Source organism: Solea senegalensis, linkage group LG18 (assembly GCF_019176455.1).
Source record: "Solea senegalensis isolate Sse05_10M linkage group LG18, IFAPA_SoseM_1, whole genome shotgun sequence".
NCBI lineage: Eukaryota > Metazoa > Chordata > Actinopteri > Pleuronectiformes > Soleidae > Solea > Solea senegalensis.
The window spans coordinates 14,638,385-14,657,178 of NC_058041.1; the positions used below are offsets into that span (position 1 = coordinate 14,638,385).

General features: G+C 41.6%; 1 protein-coding gene across 1 annotated transcript in view; it reads right to left on the reverse strand.

The window, feature by feature from the left end:
• The window catches only part of nrg3b (neuregulin 3b), a 251,334-nt gene that overhangs the window by 123,370 nt on the left and 109,170 nt on the right, over window positions 1–18,794 (reverse strand). Inside the window, exon 2 of the mRNA XM_044014049.1 lies at window positions 14,200–14,335. Within this exon, the coding sequence (XP_043869984.1) occupies window positions 14,200–14,335 (136 nt within the window). The remainder of the gene's footprint in view (window positions 1–14,199; window positions 14,336–18,794) is intronic.

An 18,794-nucleotide genomic window follows, 5' to 3' on the forward strand; every position in this document is an offset into this window, starting at 1 on the left:
ATCCAATGGAAAACATAATCATTTTGTGTTTGTGAAAAGAGCTTAAGGGGCTTTATGTATTATATGATAACAAAAAAATGAACCATGAATTATAATCAGATATTAAGGAAACATGTGAAATTGAAACACTGGCTTCAGTGATGACAATGGTGCTGCCAGTTTCTATCCATCCATTGTACTGCTTTATCGTCGCAGGGCTGCTGGTGCCAATCCCAGCTCACGTAGGGCAAAAGGCCATCATGAGGTCAACATATAGAGACAAACAACCATACACTCACACCTATTGTGAGAGTTGTGGAAGGGGAGCGGAGAAAACCCACGCATTCACAGGGAGAACCTGCAAACGCCACAGAGGAAGGCCCCGATCAGGAAATGAACTTGCAACCTTCTTGCTGTGAGGCAGCAGTGCTAGCCACTGTGTGGCCCTGCAACTAAAGAAAAATATATATGTACATTTGCAGCCTGCAAAGTACTGTTTATGTTTTGTGTTATGTTTTATGTGCGTCACCTAAAAATCCTCACTAACCCCCTCAAAAACGTCTTGACCAGAGAAGAAGAAAATCAAGGGTTTGCAGTGTTGATGTGATAAAATACAGAACACGTACTTAATTCAAACTTTGGCAACCACATTCTACAACGTTCTGGATTGCGAGTGCAGTCCCCACATTTCTCATCATTCTATACTTACTATTCACTATAATTAACAAAAAGTCTGCACAATTATGAAGTTGTATCAGCAGTTGCTGGAAGGCACAAGCACACAGAGAAACAGAACTTCTAAGCAAACAACAAAAGCTTTTTAAGTTGACACCTACACTGGGTTCATGTAATTTCTGTGAATAAAACTAAAACCCAAATGAACATTTACTAAAGCTAAGAGTGTCTCAAAAAACTTTAGGGCAGATGTAGGTTTAACAGGTTCCTGTAGGCCCTACGTAAAAAAACAAACATCATTGTTTTCCTTTTGTGCTTCTTGGCTTTTATTTATTTCTTTGACTTTTGTTTTCGAAGTGCGCTTCATGGTTTAAATGTTACCTCTCTGAAATTGAGATGCTTTTGGCAGAACACTGCAGTGCCTCGGGGCCTTGTTAGTGGGTTTCCCACCAGTGTTATTGCGGTCTCATACTTAGCCAATTACATCATTTTAACTCAGTTTGCAGAAAACGCTTGTTTCTGTGGACAAAGGCTGCATCCATACCACTGTGTCTTCATTTGAACACATACATGTCAATTCTTCCCGAGTGCTTCTTATCAGCGGTGAATAAAAGCGTTGCTTTCAATCTCAGCTCATCGTTGGTCTTAAAAAAGGAAAAACAATCCCTGTTCTACTCATCATTGTTGTTTCTCATGAGTAATACTCTATGAAACTAAGCCAACAAGTGCAAAGGAATGAACTAACTTCACGTTTACATGCAATTGTACCAAATAGTCATTTAAGCTTTTAGGCATGTAGCTAATTTTACCCTGAGGTAAATCTGAAATGCCATTTTTCATGTAAACATACAAGTACTATATTTTTTTTGTACAATTTCGCATGCTTTTTTTTGCCGCGTACTAACGGCATCGTCAGAGGAACTGTGAAATAAGCGTGAGTCACTATTAATAATTTCCTATTTCCTCGTAGGTTGATCATTAAAATTAAACTTGTTATTTCTAATAGCTAGGTAAACGTTTATATTTGTATTTCTCAAACAAATGTTTGAGCCTGAAAACAAGTTTTGATTAAGTGTGTGGTGAGGGGTTTTACAGCCTTAAAACATGTATAATAATTGTAAAACAATAAAGCTGACTACTTGGCGGATTTCGTCAGTTGCGGGTTATTTTTAGAACGTAACCCCCGCGATAAACGAGGGACCACTTTATAGATATATCCTTAAGTAATTTAACTTAGTTAAAGCTCTTCCTGCCTATTTGTAAAACACCAGAATAAAGCACTTGGAACAGCCTAACTCCAACTTGAATTCCCAAAGTTGCACAATATATGTGCCTTCGTTTCAGTGACCTGATCAGTGATAGCAACAGAGACCTTTGGTCCCTGAGCTCCTCCTGGCAAGAGCAGACAGAAACAAAAAAATTCATCATGAAAATTTGATGCCAGCCCAGGCCACCCTCATACAAACCACCGGAATGCTGATTTTTAGAAGCTAACTTTGATACAGTTGTGTTCATTTGGAAAGAAACGTTCTAGAGATTTAAAAATAAAGATTAGTGACTGGCCAAAATAAAAATCTAATAAAATCCATTCAGTTATTAAAGTGATTTATTTCAGCTAAAGGGAAATGCGGAGGTTAATTTATCTGTCGATATGTAAATAAACGTTTTGGAGAAGTAGTGATCTCTATTTATCCCTCCTCCCTTTCCCCACTGCTCATCAGTGATGGACGATTATTATTATTGATGGCCATTGTCTGAGGAGGTGTGGAGACACACAAACACACACAGCTATCCTTTTTAGGACTCTGCATTGCCTTTCGTACATTTGGACAGCCTAAACAAAGCATCCCTTACCTTAACCAGAACAAATTCATTCCTAACGCCAAACTTAATCTTAATCTAATTCAAATCTTAGTCTGAAACTTAAACCTTCTGTTACTATTTGGCACCTGTCATTACCATAGGTCCCAGACCGTTGATGACCTTCACGATATCTAGAAAATTCATAAACTATGGTCTGGTGATCTGCCCAGGGTGTACCCCACTTTTCACCCTATGTCAGCTGAGATTGGCACTTCAAGGACTTGCTGAAGTCGTCCCTGGCGGCATGCAGCATCCCTCAACATGAATGGGAATCCATCGCTTCCGACAGACGTGCCTGGCGCCTTGCTGTCCACCAAGGAGAACAGACTGGATCGCAAGCGGCAAGCCAGATAGGAACAAAGACCGGACCCCAGCGCCACCGCCCCATACCCAGTGTGTGGACGCATATGCGCCTCAGCGTTTGGGCTGTGTTCTTACCTCAGACGCCATTGACGTCATCATCGCCCTGCGATGGACATCCAAGAGAGGTCCAAGACCGTTGATGACTTCCGTGATATCTAGACGATTCAAAAACTATGGACTGGTGATCTGTCCACGGTGTACCCTGCTTTTCACTCGATGTCAGCTGAGATTGCTACAGCAACCCCCCTGCATAGCGGTATAAGATGGATGGATGGATGCCGGAAAGTAGAAACTCACCAAAACTCTGTCTTTCACCAGCATGTCACGTTTGTGACGTCAGCTCCTCAGTACCGTATTCCTAAACGGTTGAATAACTGCCAGATATCAAAAGCAAAAGCAATCTTGGGAAAAGGCAATTTCCCAATGTTTACATTTTTCACACTATTCCACAGCCATAACAATCAAAACAAATCCAGGCGGACTGAATATCATGGTGGTCATAAGGGGGTTAACCAGTTCCCTAGAAATGAGGTTCCGCATCATTAGGACCAGCATTTTGTCTACATGAGGACGACCGGTCCTGACAAGTTTGGTGTTAAACAGGTCCTAAAGAGGTAACGAATACACACACACACACACACATATATACACCCACACAAGTACATTCCTGAGAGCCTCAGCGCTTTATTCAGTGAGGTAGCCGTCATACACAGGTGAGGTAAGAGTCACTCATTCCTGCTTATTATATCATGACTGTTGACTGTTGACTGTTGAGGGAATGCAGAAAACAACCCTCAGGCCACCAGGAAATATCCCAGGTCTCCCAGTGGGCTGTACACCACCGCCTCCAGGTCTAGAGGAGTTTAAGACTGCAGTACATATGAGACATAATTCTTGGTATGCAGAATATGTGGGCAAGGGACAAGGTTTTGGAGCCAATTGGTAGTCTGCGTGAAGCACAAAAACGGAGAAATACATTGACCACTGTGATTTGCATCGATGCAGAAGGATATTTATAGAGATTAGACATATACTTGCTCGTGGTGAAACAAATCCAGTTGTAGATTTCGTCTCTAAATTGCAGCTCCATTCTCACGTCTGGCGTTGCTAAATGGACTGTAAACAGTATGTGTCAAACACGAAGTGGAAGTCTTGACCCAGACATAAACTGTCCACACCGGAGGCCCCAAAATATTGGCTTTTGCCCCAAGAGGCTAGTTCATCTCTAACAATGTAGCCAATGGGTTCAAAGATTGAGGCAAAATAGCTTTATATATGGCTTTTATATATTGAGTAGCCACCCGTTGGTGACTCTGTTGATTCTGTGCTTGAATTAACGCTTATGGGAAAATGTCCCTATGTCTCACTTGACTTATGACTTTGGTAAACATTTTCCCTAGTTTCAGTTTGTCTACAGTAGCAGAGGGAGATAGAAGTAGAAGTGGACACCAGTGTGATTGACAGCTGGTATTGTCCGATGGGAGCCTGGTTTCAGGTGACGCCTCTGGTTGTGAAATATCTATGTGGTGCCAGCCAAATCACAATTTTGAAGGCTTTAGAATGTGAGTTCAGAGTGTTATTGGAGACATCGGGACTAATGTTAAAGCTCACTATGGTCATAGTCAAGAAAATTCTAATTTGCTCAGTTTCAGAAAAGCCCTCTCACTCTTCTCCCGCACACATGCAGCAAGCGTCCCCCACTCCTGATACAATGCCAGGATGTTGGAAGAATCTAAACGCAATTGGTGTCGGCTCACATCTTTGCACTGACTTTGTCGTCACATCAACATGTGAACAGTTTACTCTGTACGAACATGCCATTACTCTTAATTCTAATTTGTCTAAGTGGAACTTTGGCTTCAAAATTGACAGGACACCTGGAACTAAATATGTGTTTCATAATTACTGCACTGTTACACCACAGATTTCTAATTGGCAGGGGTTTCATTTTATTTTTGACTGAATTGCTTTGTCTAAATTGATATTCCGTAGCTCTTAGCCTGCAACAATGCACGGTTTTCCATTCAATTATAAAAAGCAATTTAATGTCCTTTCTTTTATTAACAAACTAAGCTGTATATATATATATAGTCATAAACTGACGCCTTCACATGTCTGCAAACATGGTGCATTTGTTGACCGCACGTCTGTCCATTGCTCATTAAGACTTAGTTTGACACAATAAGACTTAGACTTAGACACAATATGGTCTTTCATCTGCATCCGTTTTTGACGGGCCAGCGGATTTTATGCTGAAAGAGCATAAAAAGGCCAATGCATGAATGGAGAAATGTGTATAATTACTATATTAGTATGCATGTACTAGTGTGTAAACAAAAGAGGAGTAATCATGTTTGACATTTTGGGGGAAAGAAAAAAAAATCACTGACAGATGAGATATAAACTGTCTTCTTGTTGGCAGTGAGGAAATGAAGAGATAATGAAGTTTGTTTAACATTTGGGGCGGCAACAATTTTACCTTGACTCCACCACTCACTTCTAATGCAAGATGATGGGTCTTCTAATGGTACGTAGCCAACAGGTGAGTTTGCTCCCACGTTTATAATTGCATTGCTTTCATATAGCGGCCGGGTGGGGTAGAGGGGGGACATGGCCCATTGGCTTTAAGCCTAGAGAACATCCTCCCTATAGCTGGATGGATCAGCAGAGGAGCGACAGCATCGTGGATTAGTGCAGCCTGTCAAGGTCTGACAGTGCAGTGACAATTTAATCGCGTAACTGGCTCCCCGTAGAAAACGGAAGATGAGATGAAGGAAAACAGCGAGGAGAAGTTAAGGGGCTGTGGTCTTCATTTATGTGATTCATTTTGTCATATGAGACCCTGTTAATGCCACTGTCAACATCTCCTGGGTCCTGAGAGCAGACAAAAAAAAAGACACGGACCAACACACAGGAAATCGTTAAGCTTAACCCTATAAACCACCAATAGGAACAGCTCTGTTTATTGTAGAGACTTGACAATCACAGAAGGTTTTGTGAGATTTCATGAGCCTCCTGTCCCCCGAGCATTGAGACGCACACACACACGTAGCATATAAGCCCTTATGGTGTGGTGTTTTCACTAGTTATCCATCTGCACAGATGCTTTTATTGAAGGAAAGGACATGAAACAAATCAATGTTGATTCGAATACCAGCTAATATCTTATGTCAGCATTGCTGGCAATCAAATGTGCAAATGTTCTCATGAATTATTCACGACAGCAGATCATATGCATACTATAACCTGACATTCATTGTGACGTCTGATCAATCACAATCAATACATGCAAAAGGATAGGAGATTATGGGGCATTTGAGTGCACACACTACATGTGAGTCAACAAGTGTTTCTTATGCTGCTCACTAATCAAGGAAGAAGTTGCCATGGCGATAGCAGACAGGAGCTACCTTGAGCTTTGCTGGGCTTTGAATACACACACACACACACACAAACCATAGTGATTTAATCCTTCATGTTGAGCTGATAAAAGCAAAAATCATGATCATTAAAGATAGCGTAGCATCACTTTTATTGAGTGAAGCAGGGCAAATTCATTTGCTTTGATTTTAATTCCAACCTTTTAATTGCACACATTTTTAATCACAAATTAACATTTTGTGATGAGAGTCTTATGGAATGTGTACAGAAACTTTAAAATACCAGTTACGGGGGGAGGTTTGTTTGTTTGTTTTGTTGTGCTGACTGTGCCATGCACACCCCATGCACTGAAAACCAGCCTGGCATATAAAAGCTCAGCGGGGACACAAGGAAAGACAGATTTTAGCCACTCAGCAAAAGGCTCACGTAATAAAATGTACAGCCACTTAAAGGTACAGTGGGTTTCATGTTGTAGCTGGATATTCCTTTCTTTCCCTTCAAAGGCTGTTGGAGAAACTACGCAGCCTTCAGTTAGCATCGAAACTCATAAGATGTTTCGATTGTCAACTGCGATCTATTATAAAAAGAACATGGTGGTCCAAAATGGACACGGCTCAAGATATAAATACTGTATAAAAGGCTAAAACAACAATTCATGCAGTAACAATCAAGTGTTTGTACACTTAAAAAAAGAAATAAATCACATTTTTTGCTCATGTTACACACTGGACCTTTAAATCGACGCCCTCTTAGGAATGCTTGCCACTTTATCTTGCCGAGAAACCTTCTCAACTGGAGACTGAAGTGTGTAAAACACTCACTCTTCTGTGCCAATTTGTGGAAAAGTTGACTTGCGGGGACGCTGGAGCTGCTGGATTGCTGCTGCCTCGTTTGGTAAGTTTGTCTCACTTGAAGAGAGACCCAAATGAAGAGTAACACACACTGAAGTCACCAAATAACACTGTTAAACTTTACAAAAGGGACACAAACTTTAGTTTCCAGTTGGAAAAGGTTGTCTGAAAGTGAGATAAAGCAGCAAACATGGATCATTGATTATATTCAGGCCTTGATCATGGAAATATGAAACAAGTATGAAGTGTTTTACTGATGTAACCCCCTTTCAGCTTTGTTTTGACACTGTAATTTGGCATTTCCATGCTATTCCTATGGATTTACATTTAATTTTTTTAGGAAATTATTCAAAAACTCATGACAATACTTTATAGAAAAATACCCCCACACACACTCACTGTAGCAACATGAAGCTCTTACCATACTGAACTTGCAGCCGTTTTGCATCATCAAAGCAACACAGAACTGAACACTGGGTTGTTGATACGATTTCCATACAATTGGGAAAACAAGTAAGAGGAAGTATTTTCAGGGAAGAGACTTCTTTTTTGTTCTGCATGCAAGATAAATATTTTTCATTGAAGTGAAGAAAGTGAGACATTGCAGGTTGCCTTGATTTTACTACGGTCTACTACAGCGAGCGACTCAGCCGTTATATGTTAGAAAAGAGTCAAGAATGAATTTCTCTGCTGCACCCCCGTGCGTGCAAAGCTTGTTTGTGTGTCACTGAAAAACACAAACACACAAACACAAAGCAGCAGGTTGGGGCCAGAGCTGCAGTGCACCCTCATTCAAACTAATATCATATTCGACAACATCCACCGACCGTGACTAAAGGCATGATTTTGGTTTGCTGGGCACATGTCAGGCGGAGACTGCCGAGGCCTCACATCAAAGTCTAAACCTGCATCGCTGAACCGGTCCAGTATTTTTTAACTAACCTGCTAGAAATGATCGTACTGGGAGGAGAGCTAAGTTGAATGAAATGCATCCATGCAGAATGATCAATTACGACACAGTTATTTCCATCAGATATTATCGGAGGCCATGAAGTCCTATTTAGTCTTGCGCTCCGAGAGGACTTCAAGTGGCTCTGGCAAGCACAGCATCACTGAATTACAACTCTACTTGGAACTGTTGCAATTTGATTAAAATTAAAAATGCAAAGTGCACACATTTGATATGTGCTTTAGTATTTAGAGGCAATAATCCAGCGCTGAAATTCTGTGGTTAAGAATAAACATATTTATCCCTAAACCATTTCCCTATAAATCACGTGCTTCTCAAATTCTGTATGTGCTGCCAATTTAACAAAAAAAAAAATCCCTATTAAGAGTGGAGTGACAGTTGGAGAGGTGTGCTGTGCACTGGCAGATCAGTGCTGCAACTGGCACAGCCAAACGTGTCCCAACGGTCTGCTGCAGGTTCTGTTTGTCTCTTCATGTCCTGACACTGAATTCTTACACTGGGCATCGGCTCTCAGAGGATCACAGGAACATGTGTCATCTCCTGCGGTGTTAATTTAATCTTGGGTGCCCTAAATACGCCTTTGGCCATTCTCTACCTCTGGCATGGGAACACGCTTTGCCCTTGAGGGAGAGCTTCGGCAGCGGTGTAATGCCAGACTCTCCAACAATAAATCGAGTGCTATGGTGCTGAAGACGAGAATAGGAGCTGATGACATGCTTGTGAGAGATGGCGAGTTCCGCTGCACCTTCTTAACACATATTCCTCCACCTTTGGCCTTTTTTTATATCCTCAGGGAACAAATGTTTTTAGTTTTTTCTAACTTTTGTTCCCTCAGTGAGTGTCTCATCATCATGTTTTCTCTCCTCTGCTATCAGACATTAAAACCATGTTTCTCCTCATGAAGGCGAAGTCAAGAATTTGAAAACGTCTCATTAAACCTGATCTAAAAAGGTCTGTATTAAACAAATCATGAATTGGCTAGGTTAATTATTATGTAGAGTTCTTAATTCTTCAACCCTAAAGGAGTATGTTTTCTTTGGTATTAACATCTGTCCTCTGGGTTTCTTGTTTTTGCAGAAGCTAAAGTAAACATACGACGAGCAGGTTGATTCATGCACGCGTGATGGAGGCCTCTATTGAACTACTTTAGTGTGAGCAGCACCCAATCAAAACATTTTATGGAAATATAAAAACAAGCGCTAGCCAATCATGTCATGTTTATGTGTTCAACTTCAGTAAACTGGACATTCAAGAGAACTTTGAAGCACTTTCACTTTGCAGAGCCACTATCTTTGTCAAATTTCTTGTTTGGTCACCTGTCGGTTGCGTCAAATCCCCACTGTGGCCAGTTGTTGTTGTTGTTGCACTAAGACTTCATAATGTTAACCCTGCAACCTGTACATGCACTATCTGTTAAATGATGAACAAAGTGTTAAAGGAAATCTATAATATAAAATATACGGCCAATGTAACAAGGCTGTCGTATGTTGATGCAAAAATATTACTATATGTATATATATATATATATATATATATATGTATGAAAATGGTTATTGCATATTTATTGCCCTTAGTTTATGTGAGGCCATAGCAATGATGTGGAAGTAGGTCTTAAACTCACATTTGCATGCTTATTTTGGGCTCCTTATTAGCATTGGCAAACATGAACACCCAGCAAGAGGGGATGGGAGGTGAGGGGCTTGGCAAGAGAGGCGAGTCGGTGGAAAAAATAAATTGATACCCAAATTCAAGAAGTATCCAGTGATTCAACTGTTTTAAGGCATGTTCTGTCATCTTTACTCGTGTCATGTAGGAAAACATCCATCCATCTGTTATGCTCTTTGCATTGTGGCTTGGAGGAGAGGATGACGTCAAAAGCCAGCAGCGATCTTTAAACCTTTACTTTCCTCCCTCTCCTCTCCACTGACAGGAGGAGACAGGAGATGAGCAGTGGCTGTCATGGCGACACTGATGTGCTATTGCCTGAGGGCATGATTGATCAACAGCAGTATCTCCTGCTCCCATGAGCGGAAACACACATCTTTTTTTTTTAGTTTTAGCTGTATCCAGTAATGTGAATGGAGACTATCAGGGCTTTGTGTCAATGTACAACTTCTCTGACAGCAAAAAAAACCCCCCCGAAGATAAGACTGTGTACAGTGCAGTGTGAACATAGCAACGGAATAGGAGCAACGCTACAGCTACTTGCCTCTCCTTGTTCTGGTGTGACAGTGGTCTGATAGGGTTGAATCCCCCAACAAATCAAACAGTGGGGGGCGCCGTTTTCAGCAAACACGAGGTGACTGTACATTACCTGCTCGGCATGAGATATCTAAGATAAAGGGTAAGCAAAAGGCTGGTTAAACCACCCAGAAAGTCTGCACATTTCACAAGCTGGAAAGAGGGATAGACCCCATCCAAACCTGGTACTAACATCCTGAGTGATTGTCCTCAAATCCGTTCACAAAAAAACAAAGATTCAGAAGTGGTTTAAGGACCCATGTGGCCACAATCCATCCTCAGGACAGATTAGGAAGGAAAGGATCTGTATTGTCATTATACAACCAGAATAGTATTGTTTTTTTATACTAATTAGCCCTCCTGTATTTATTTATTAACACTGATCACCACATCATTTATTTATTTTATTTATTTATTATTTTTTTTTCAATCTCATGGCCAAGTGGAAAGGGAACTTGGCTTGTAACCGGAGGGTTGCCGGTGTGAGTCTCCACCAGGTCAAAGGGCTGGGGTACCCCTGAGCAAGGTACCCAACCCCCATTGCTCCCAATTCTAGGAAGGTTCCTGGTAGAGGATGGGTGAAATGCAGAGAAAGGATTTACACAAGGGATTCATAAAGTATAAGAAAGAAAGAAATGATCTATCTAAAAATGCATGTAAATTATTCCAGTTCCTCTCCAGGAAACGTCCTTCACTCCATGAACCGTAAGTTAAACCGTGTTATTTCAAATCACTTTCCGCCTAACACAACTCACTTTTGTGATGACTGTCATTTTCAAAAATCTCCATGCACATGTGGCGTTTCAGGGAGCAGCAATGACATTAAGGTGGCATTTCTTGAGTCAAATGATCATGTTCTTTTTCTCAAATCTCAGGCAAAAGAAACCACCTTCCAGCAGACGAATTCACAAGCCTGTAATCATTCTTTCACACAACAGGCACTCAGCTAAAGGGAAATCACTACATGGTGCCTTTAGGTTAGAAACCTCCACTCTGTCCTACAGTATGCACTCATTCAACTATCACTAATTACAGCCCACAGGGTATTTGTCTTCAGGGTCTCTTGGTGATGCTTAGCTGTCCTGATGTCAAATTATATATCATTATATTATCAAAGGAAGTGAAAGATGTAGATGTAATGTCGTTAGTCATTTTGAGTTGAATGAAAATAACCCAGAGTTGTGGATCTTATGACTTATGACGTGTCGTCAGTGAGTTTAAAATGATTCCGCAACTTTTTGTTTGAATTATTGGAATTATACAGCCTTGTTTTCTTCTACTTGTCTTTCTTTGCCATCCATCCATCACGGAAAGACACCGACGGCGCTCTTTATTACAAGGACATTCCGGATTCACCGAGTGAAACAGTGGATCGCGCAGACATCGCAGGAGCACAGAGATGCCAAAGCTTGTACACACAAATGAATGACTCACGTACTGTATGTAGATACATTAGCAAAACACCACGCCATGTACGCATTAGTCATACGAATGCCCCCCAGCATGCTTTTTCATGTGAATGTTGTTATTCCTGTACACACTGTTGGCTCTCAGAGTAATCATAGTTAAAGGCCGCATACTAATATTGAATAAAATGATGCTGTACTTCCTGCTTTGACTGATATCCAGACAGAGTTTACTTGCCCTCTATAATAAATGCAACATAAGGGAACATAACACATAGGTGGCAGCATAAGCCGGGTAATGTTGGTAAATTAGTTATCAAAGCCATTAAAAGAGCTTGTGATTGGATTTGTAACTGTTTAAGCATTTTAATTACGTCCGCCACATTATATGATGTCTTTTAGTACATCAAGGGCATATTAATAGAAGGTTGCTGTATTAACGCTGTCGGCCAGTTGGAGTTTCAGTGACTGCCTGAGGGTGTAACAAAAAAGTGAAGAAGAGGGGGGGAAAAAAAAGTAAAAGATGAAAAAATTCAGCTGCTTAAGAATGATCAAAGACAATACTTGTGAGAGCATTTTTCTTTTTTCTTCACACCTAACATTAACATGCACCTCATACCCAAAGAGGTCATATAAAACTACATTTCATACTTCTTTTAACGGTCGTCAGACAGATTTTGATCACTTGCTCCTCATGTGCATCGTTCGTGTCTCTGCATGGAAATACTTCCTTCCCTTTGTTAAGTTTGGTGGAGCAGTTAAGAGAATCTGCTGTGGCCAAGGCATCTCTGATCCCTGGGTTACTGGTTTGGGTGATTATAGATGCAGAGTTTTTGTCTTCACTGCTATAAAACAATTTTTTTTTCACAGCAAACACTTCCACTGAGAGTTCTCTCTTGATCTGAACACTGTTTAAAACCTAATATAATATTTTATTCTGAATATACGGCTTCAGAAAGTAAAGGCGTAATGCTTCGGGTCATGCTTATGTAATGGATGATACAAAGCGATGAGAACTCAAATGTCCAAAAAAAACCAAGGCCAAGCTACTAAACTACACACACATTTCTGATAACAGAAAAGAAACAGGGAACAAAAGGAAAGAGTGTGACCATAGATATGGAACTGGATTGTGTCTCAGCGCTCTGGCTCGTTCTAAAAAGTACTTGATGAATGTGTCCTTCCATTCACGAGCACAGAATGATACAACAGGTGGGTCACTGGACTCACTGCACGCCGCTGAAAAATGTCTAGTAACGACGTGACAGTGACAATATGTTTGAAGGTCACGGCACCGAACACCAAAAAAACGACACTGTGGTTGCCGTGGAGACTGCTACCGCCAAAAGAAGGACCGAAGCGGTGCTTCTATGACACACGTGTACTGACTAACCAACATGTACTGACCGATCAACGCGGCAAAACCTAAAATAATGCTGGTATGTGGGATACCGGTGAAATTGTTTAATGTAGAGTTGCTGCAGCAGACAATAGCTATGTTTACGTTGACACCAATAATTGGAATTAAAGTCTAATCATCATAAAAAACACAACATGCCAATCTGAAAGCTCTGATTTCATACAAAAATGAAATCGCCCAGTCTGTAGGACACATTAGGGACGGTGAGATAATGAGACATACTGTGAGGAACAGGTGTGGTTAATGAGGCAGGAAGTGACATGATGCATACTACAAAATAACATAAACCAGCCAAAGGTATGCAGAACGACTACAGATCCAAAGCCCAAGGAAATTCAAATTCAAAATTCAAAATTTGAATCAGAGTCAGTCATCTGATCCACTTTGACTAAGAGTCCATCAGTCTTAGTTAGGGATTCGTTAGTCCACTTCAACCACATGTTCCGCTGCCACAGAAGATATAAATCTGTGACAACGGGTAAAAACGAGTTCTCAGCTTGTTCCGACGCCTTTGCTGCAGAAATCAAGCGTGGGAAAAAAAAGAAGAAAAGTCACAGCTGTCACAGATGATGATGAGCTCAAAAAGACACAAGCCTGGAAAATGTTATCCGTCAGAGGAAATAATGATGGCGAGAGGAATGAGAGCAGGAGTCAGCTGACTGTGGTGGCCACTGGGAAAGTGATCTGTCTACGCCGCTACGATGTCAAATGTCTGTGGGCGAAGGAGGATATTCAAATGTGATCACCGCGAGTCTTGTTATTTTGAGCGTGGCACGCTGCGATCTCTCTCTCTCTCACACTCAGACATCACACAAAAACATTTACGGTCAAGTGAGCGTCCATTGAATCTCTGGACCTCCAGTGCATTTTTAGATGCATTTGCACAACGATCTTCTCCATGTTTCATTGTTCAAACCGCAGGCTGTGCTCCGAGGAAAATGACCCCAAGGTTAGTGATTAGAGCGGGAAGGGCAAAGAGAGGAAATGTCTGTGCTGAGACAGAAACTGAATGCCTCACACACACACACACACACACACACACACACTTACCTGCAGTGTCTATGAACCCCAGCCACGGTTTCGATGATGGAGCATTCTCCCTCGTTTAGACAAAAGGCCAGGTCCTTGTCTTCCACACATGGCTTGAAAACCTCCGAACGTGGACTAGGGAGTGTGGGGGCCACTGCTGCAGACAACAGGAGTGAGATTTAGTTACAAAAACAACAACAACAACAACAAAAAAACTCGCATTGACATTCTGCAGCTTAAATCAGAGTCAAATCACACAGGAACATTCCCTCATTTCATTCATCTCTGGGCAATTAGGGCTGCAGCTTTTCCAACAGTGATTTATTTTTCTGTACTAATTTGACCACTCCCCTCAGACTGAGAGAGGAGGATTCATTTCTTGTTGATTTGTGTGGGCTGAAGGCAGGGTCGCCCTTGGAACAGCTCTCTTCATTAAGGACCGACAGAAATTAGCATTTTCTTCCTCAAGATTTGTGGCCCCTCGCTGTTGCCAAAAAGAAAGGGAACTAATGATGTAAAACATGTAATTGACTGCAATAGGGCCGCAACAATTATTAACGGACTAGTGGATTCATTGCCAACAGTTTTGGTTCAAACAATTAAATCATACGAATTGTCTCGTTTTATATTAAATCCACTGGTGGCCTCTCAGGGAAAACAAAAACACAACCCCCGAATATGTCGACATCAGGTAGCAGCGTGGGATCATGGGAATTGTTGTCTTGATCTATTCGGAACAAACATGCACGATAAAACGAAAACAAAAAAACAAAGGATAACACACTGAATAACCATATTTATAATATCTGATATTACACTTCTATTATATCAGCAAAGGTGTTGTCAGTGAAGTCACTGAAGTTCTGGAGTTATCAAACTTTTTTTTGGGGCAAGAACCCCTTCAGAACAGAACAATTCTGGTTCTGGTTCCATGCCTTTGGACACTGCAAGTGACAGCCAATGCAGCCTAAAGTGTGGAGCAATATTCTTAAGGTTGACAGATTTTATCTATGCAGTAACCACTCTCTTTGAGCCTGTCATTGCTGCCACACCATGCATACTAATGGACAAATGTTTTTTCTCTTTTTTTTCCCCCCCAGGCCAGTCACGCTTCAGTCATGAAAGCTCCCAAAAGTCTGAATATCTCTTCAGTAGCACTTGTCATGCACAGTCAGGCACTATTTTATAATTTCTCGCTAATAAATGTTGCAGACCCTCAATTACTTTGAGAACCTCTGCTTTAGGTCAAATCTTTGTTAAGCAGCTCTATATTCTGGCAGCGGTCGAGAGTGTTTGCTCGGTGACGTGGGTCTTCTCAGTCCCAGCCTCTTGACAGTAAGTCCAGACCTCTCTGCACATGCACCCCTCCCAACCTCCACCACCCACACCAAAACATGTTCATGAAGTGACGTAGGGAGGAGGGAGAGGGACGTTAATGGCAGCGATGAACAAGAAAATGACTCAAACCAAATGATGGCGATTGCAGACAGCAGCTCCATCATAAACACACTTCCCGGACACTTTACGGACCAAACAACTGCTGGATTCATCGAGAAAATGATCAACAGAGTGATCGTTGATGAAAATAATTGAGAGCTGCAGCCCTGGAATGACAATTGTAGGCTTTAGTGTTATTATTCTGAACTGGGGATGAACCAATATGGTTGGTAAACGGATGAATATGATGTAAATGCTTCAATGAGCACATGCAACGTGTCGTAAAGAAAGCACCGTCATGTGACCACAAAGTCTGAGGGCTGCGTGTGTCTTAGTGACAGTTAACAGGGGTTAAAGTGTAAAAGGTATTCATATAGATGGTTTCCCCTGTCGCCCTGATGTTGTGAGCACAACTCCTCGGTGATTTCCTACAGTAAACAAATAAAACATGACGACAACGATGTTACACTACTCGGGAGGCAGAACACAGACGAGCCCGGCGATGCAGCTTTAATTCTCTTCATTTAGTCTGCGCTGCTTTCACATCAAGCAGCATGGCTGCCATGTACAAGCACTGCAATGCAGGCTTCTCCACCCAGAGTGAAATATGCACAGCTGTCAGGCATGTGGCCACAGCAACACACCAGTAATGTGTGCTATAGCATGTGCAAGCGCACGCTAATGTATGCGGGCGCTCAATCACAATCACCCACTCATGCGCACACACACACACACACGTATGCATACAGTACAGCACACATAAATTACGACTCCGCAGCGCTCTCACTCCATCATGTAGTGGAGCATTGGAAATTGGATTGACTGGTTTTACGCCCAATACCTTGCTGATACAATTGGATTACACGTCCGATTCTGCTTTCATCCGCTCATATTACACACATGCACACAACTGCACACACACGCCTTATTCTTCTAGGCCTATTCCTATCATCCTTTTGTGTCAAGTCTTTGTTGCCCCGATCTGCTGTATATCCTGGCTACTCGCCTTTTTCAGTCGAGGCTCTAAATCGACCAATCCCGTGCAGCGGAGTAAAAAAAAAAACCCAACAACAACTCAGTAATCCGTTATTTATTCCCCCTTCATCCACTTCAATCCGTGTTTTGTTTATGGTCATCGATCGATAAATCTGGGGCTCTTGATGTAAGGCCCAGGAGATGATGAGAGATTAGAGGGGACAACGGAAAAAAAAAAAAAAGATGTGTGGCGTCACCGGGGCCAATTGAGACGTAACTGTGACAGTTCATGAAATTTGACGCTAAGTGTTGCTGCTCACTCCAGATCTCCGGATGCATCTAAAAATATGTCTTTAACAGGAGACACTCCTCCAGACGGCATCTGTTGCATGCTTTGCTTTTTGATGGCCTCTCGCGCTCATGTTTTGATCAGTGCGCGTGCGCCGCATAGCAAAGTAGGACTTAAACCCAAGTTGACTCGTTCACTTTCTAGGCTTCAAAAACACACTGCATGACATCTTGTCATATTAATTCCACAAAATTCCCCACAGTGGGTTGTTCAAAAGGTCTATCTATTTCAAAAATGCAACTTTAATAATAGAAAATAGAACACACCGCCCCCCCCGTGGTCGGAACGTCCATGGAAATAATTGTTGAAAGTCCCTCATAGCTTTTGTTCGGACGGCAGCAGTGACCACATGTGGAAAACTACACGTGACACGTACAAAGACCACGTCCTGCTATTTCAGGTCAGTGGTTCTGAGGCAGAGCTTTTCTGACAATAGTGGAAAATGGATTTTGTGCTGTAAGCAAAACCGTTGATAAATTGACATTAGAAAAGCCAAGGTCACGCAGATACCAAACACCTTTTTAGTACCCGTATGAAGTAATCTTATCTGTGCTCAAGTTTTTCAAAAACTTACTAAATGTACTGTTTTTTCTCTGACCCAAAAAAAGGAGCTAAGGAAAGCTTTAGCTGATCTGTATTAGCTCCGTTCTGTCCCGTCTCCCTGGGAAACGGTTCAAGTGCACGATGAGTTAATTTGTCACATGTTGTTGACAGAGCAGAAGGGTGGAATGCGAACAGCACAAGGTCACCGTAGCAGGCGATGACACAGCACTTTGGCAATCGATGATGATGGTTGACGTCTCCATATATTTTTTTTGTCATCAGGGACAAAGATCCCACAAAACTCTGAGGCACATTCTCATGCGGACATTTTACTGGTTCTATTCTTCATAACCACAGTGACGGAGCCTGATGTGAATGTTCAGGTAAGGGTACTCCAGATTTCCAGGTTAGGTTCAAGTTATCAATCACTATTTCTCAATAAGTCCTTGAACCTTTCAGTATAATGTAAATCGAGTGATGTGTGAGAGAGAACGGCACTTTCACACGTGCTCTGGGCTCAGTGTACAGCCTCACAGTGAAATACTGCACATACGTAGCGTCACATGAGGATTTGACCAATCACAGAGCAGCTCAGGGTGACGAGGCACTCCTGTTGACTGTGGTACAACAACTACTCTGCATACAGGTCCTTTCTGGTGGCAACAACTGCAAAGGAACCTTAAAACAATGTCTGATAGTAGTAATTAATGGAATAAAACACTTTAATATTAGAATTCTGCATGTAATTCTGCAAAGTACTTCTTAAGTCGTATTTCTTTAGGATTACCTCCATTATTTTAGCCCCTTTGGCTACATCAAGAGAGAAGTCATCCTCAGATACATTATGTTTGGCCTTGAGCAATACAGCCTGTCAATTTCTTATGGGTTCCATTTTCATCACGATGGAGAAAATAAAACCTGGAGTGAAGTAAGCACCTGTCAAAGAGATACGGATCAAAATGCTACGATATTCCCCTGCCAGAAGTTCAGACAGTAATTAATCAGCTTCTTGAATGTGATGGAGAAGAATGGTGATGATGTGGGCTTCGAAGTTTTGATATAATACTTTGTGTTGTCATGTGGCGACTATCAATGAACCGCTCCTGCAGTTTGTTTTTGTATCAAAGCAGCGGTGAAAACCGATCAAACTTGACTTAATCTTCATCTTCATTATTGAGGAAATAGCTAATAAATGACATGTCCTTGCTTTTTAGTCATTATTAAGATGTAGTGTCAGGACTAATTATGACAAACATGCCATACAATTTGCCATAAGGCTCATTTTTCAACACGTTCTTTTCTTTTTTTTCTT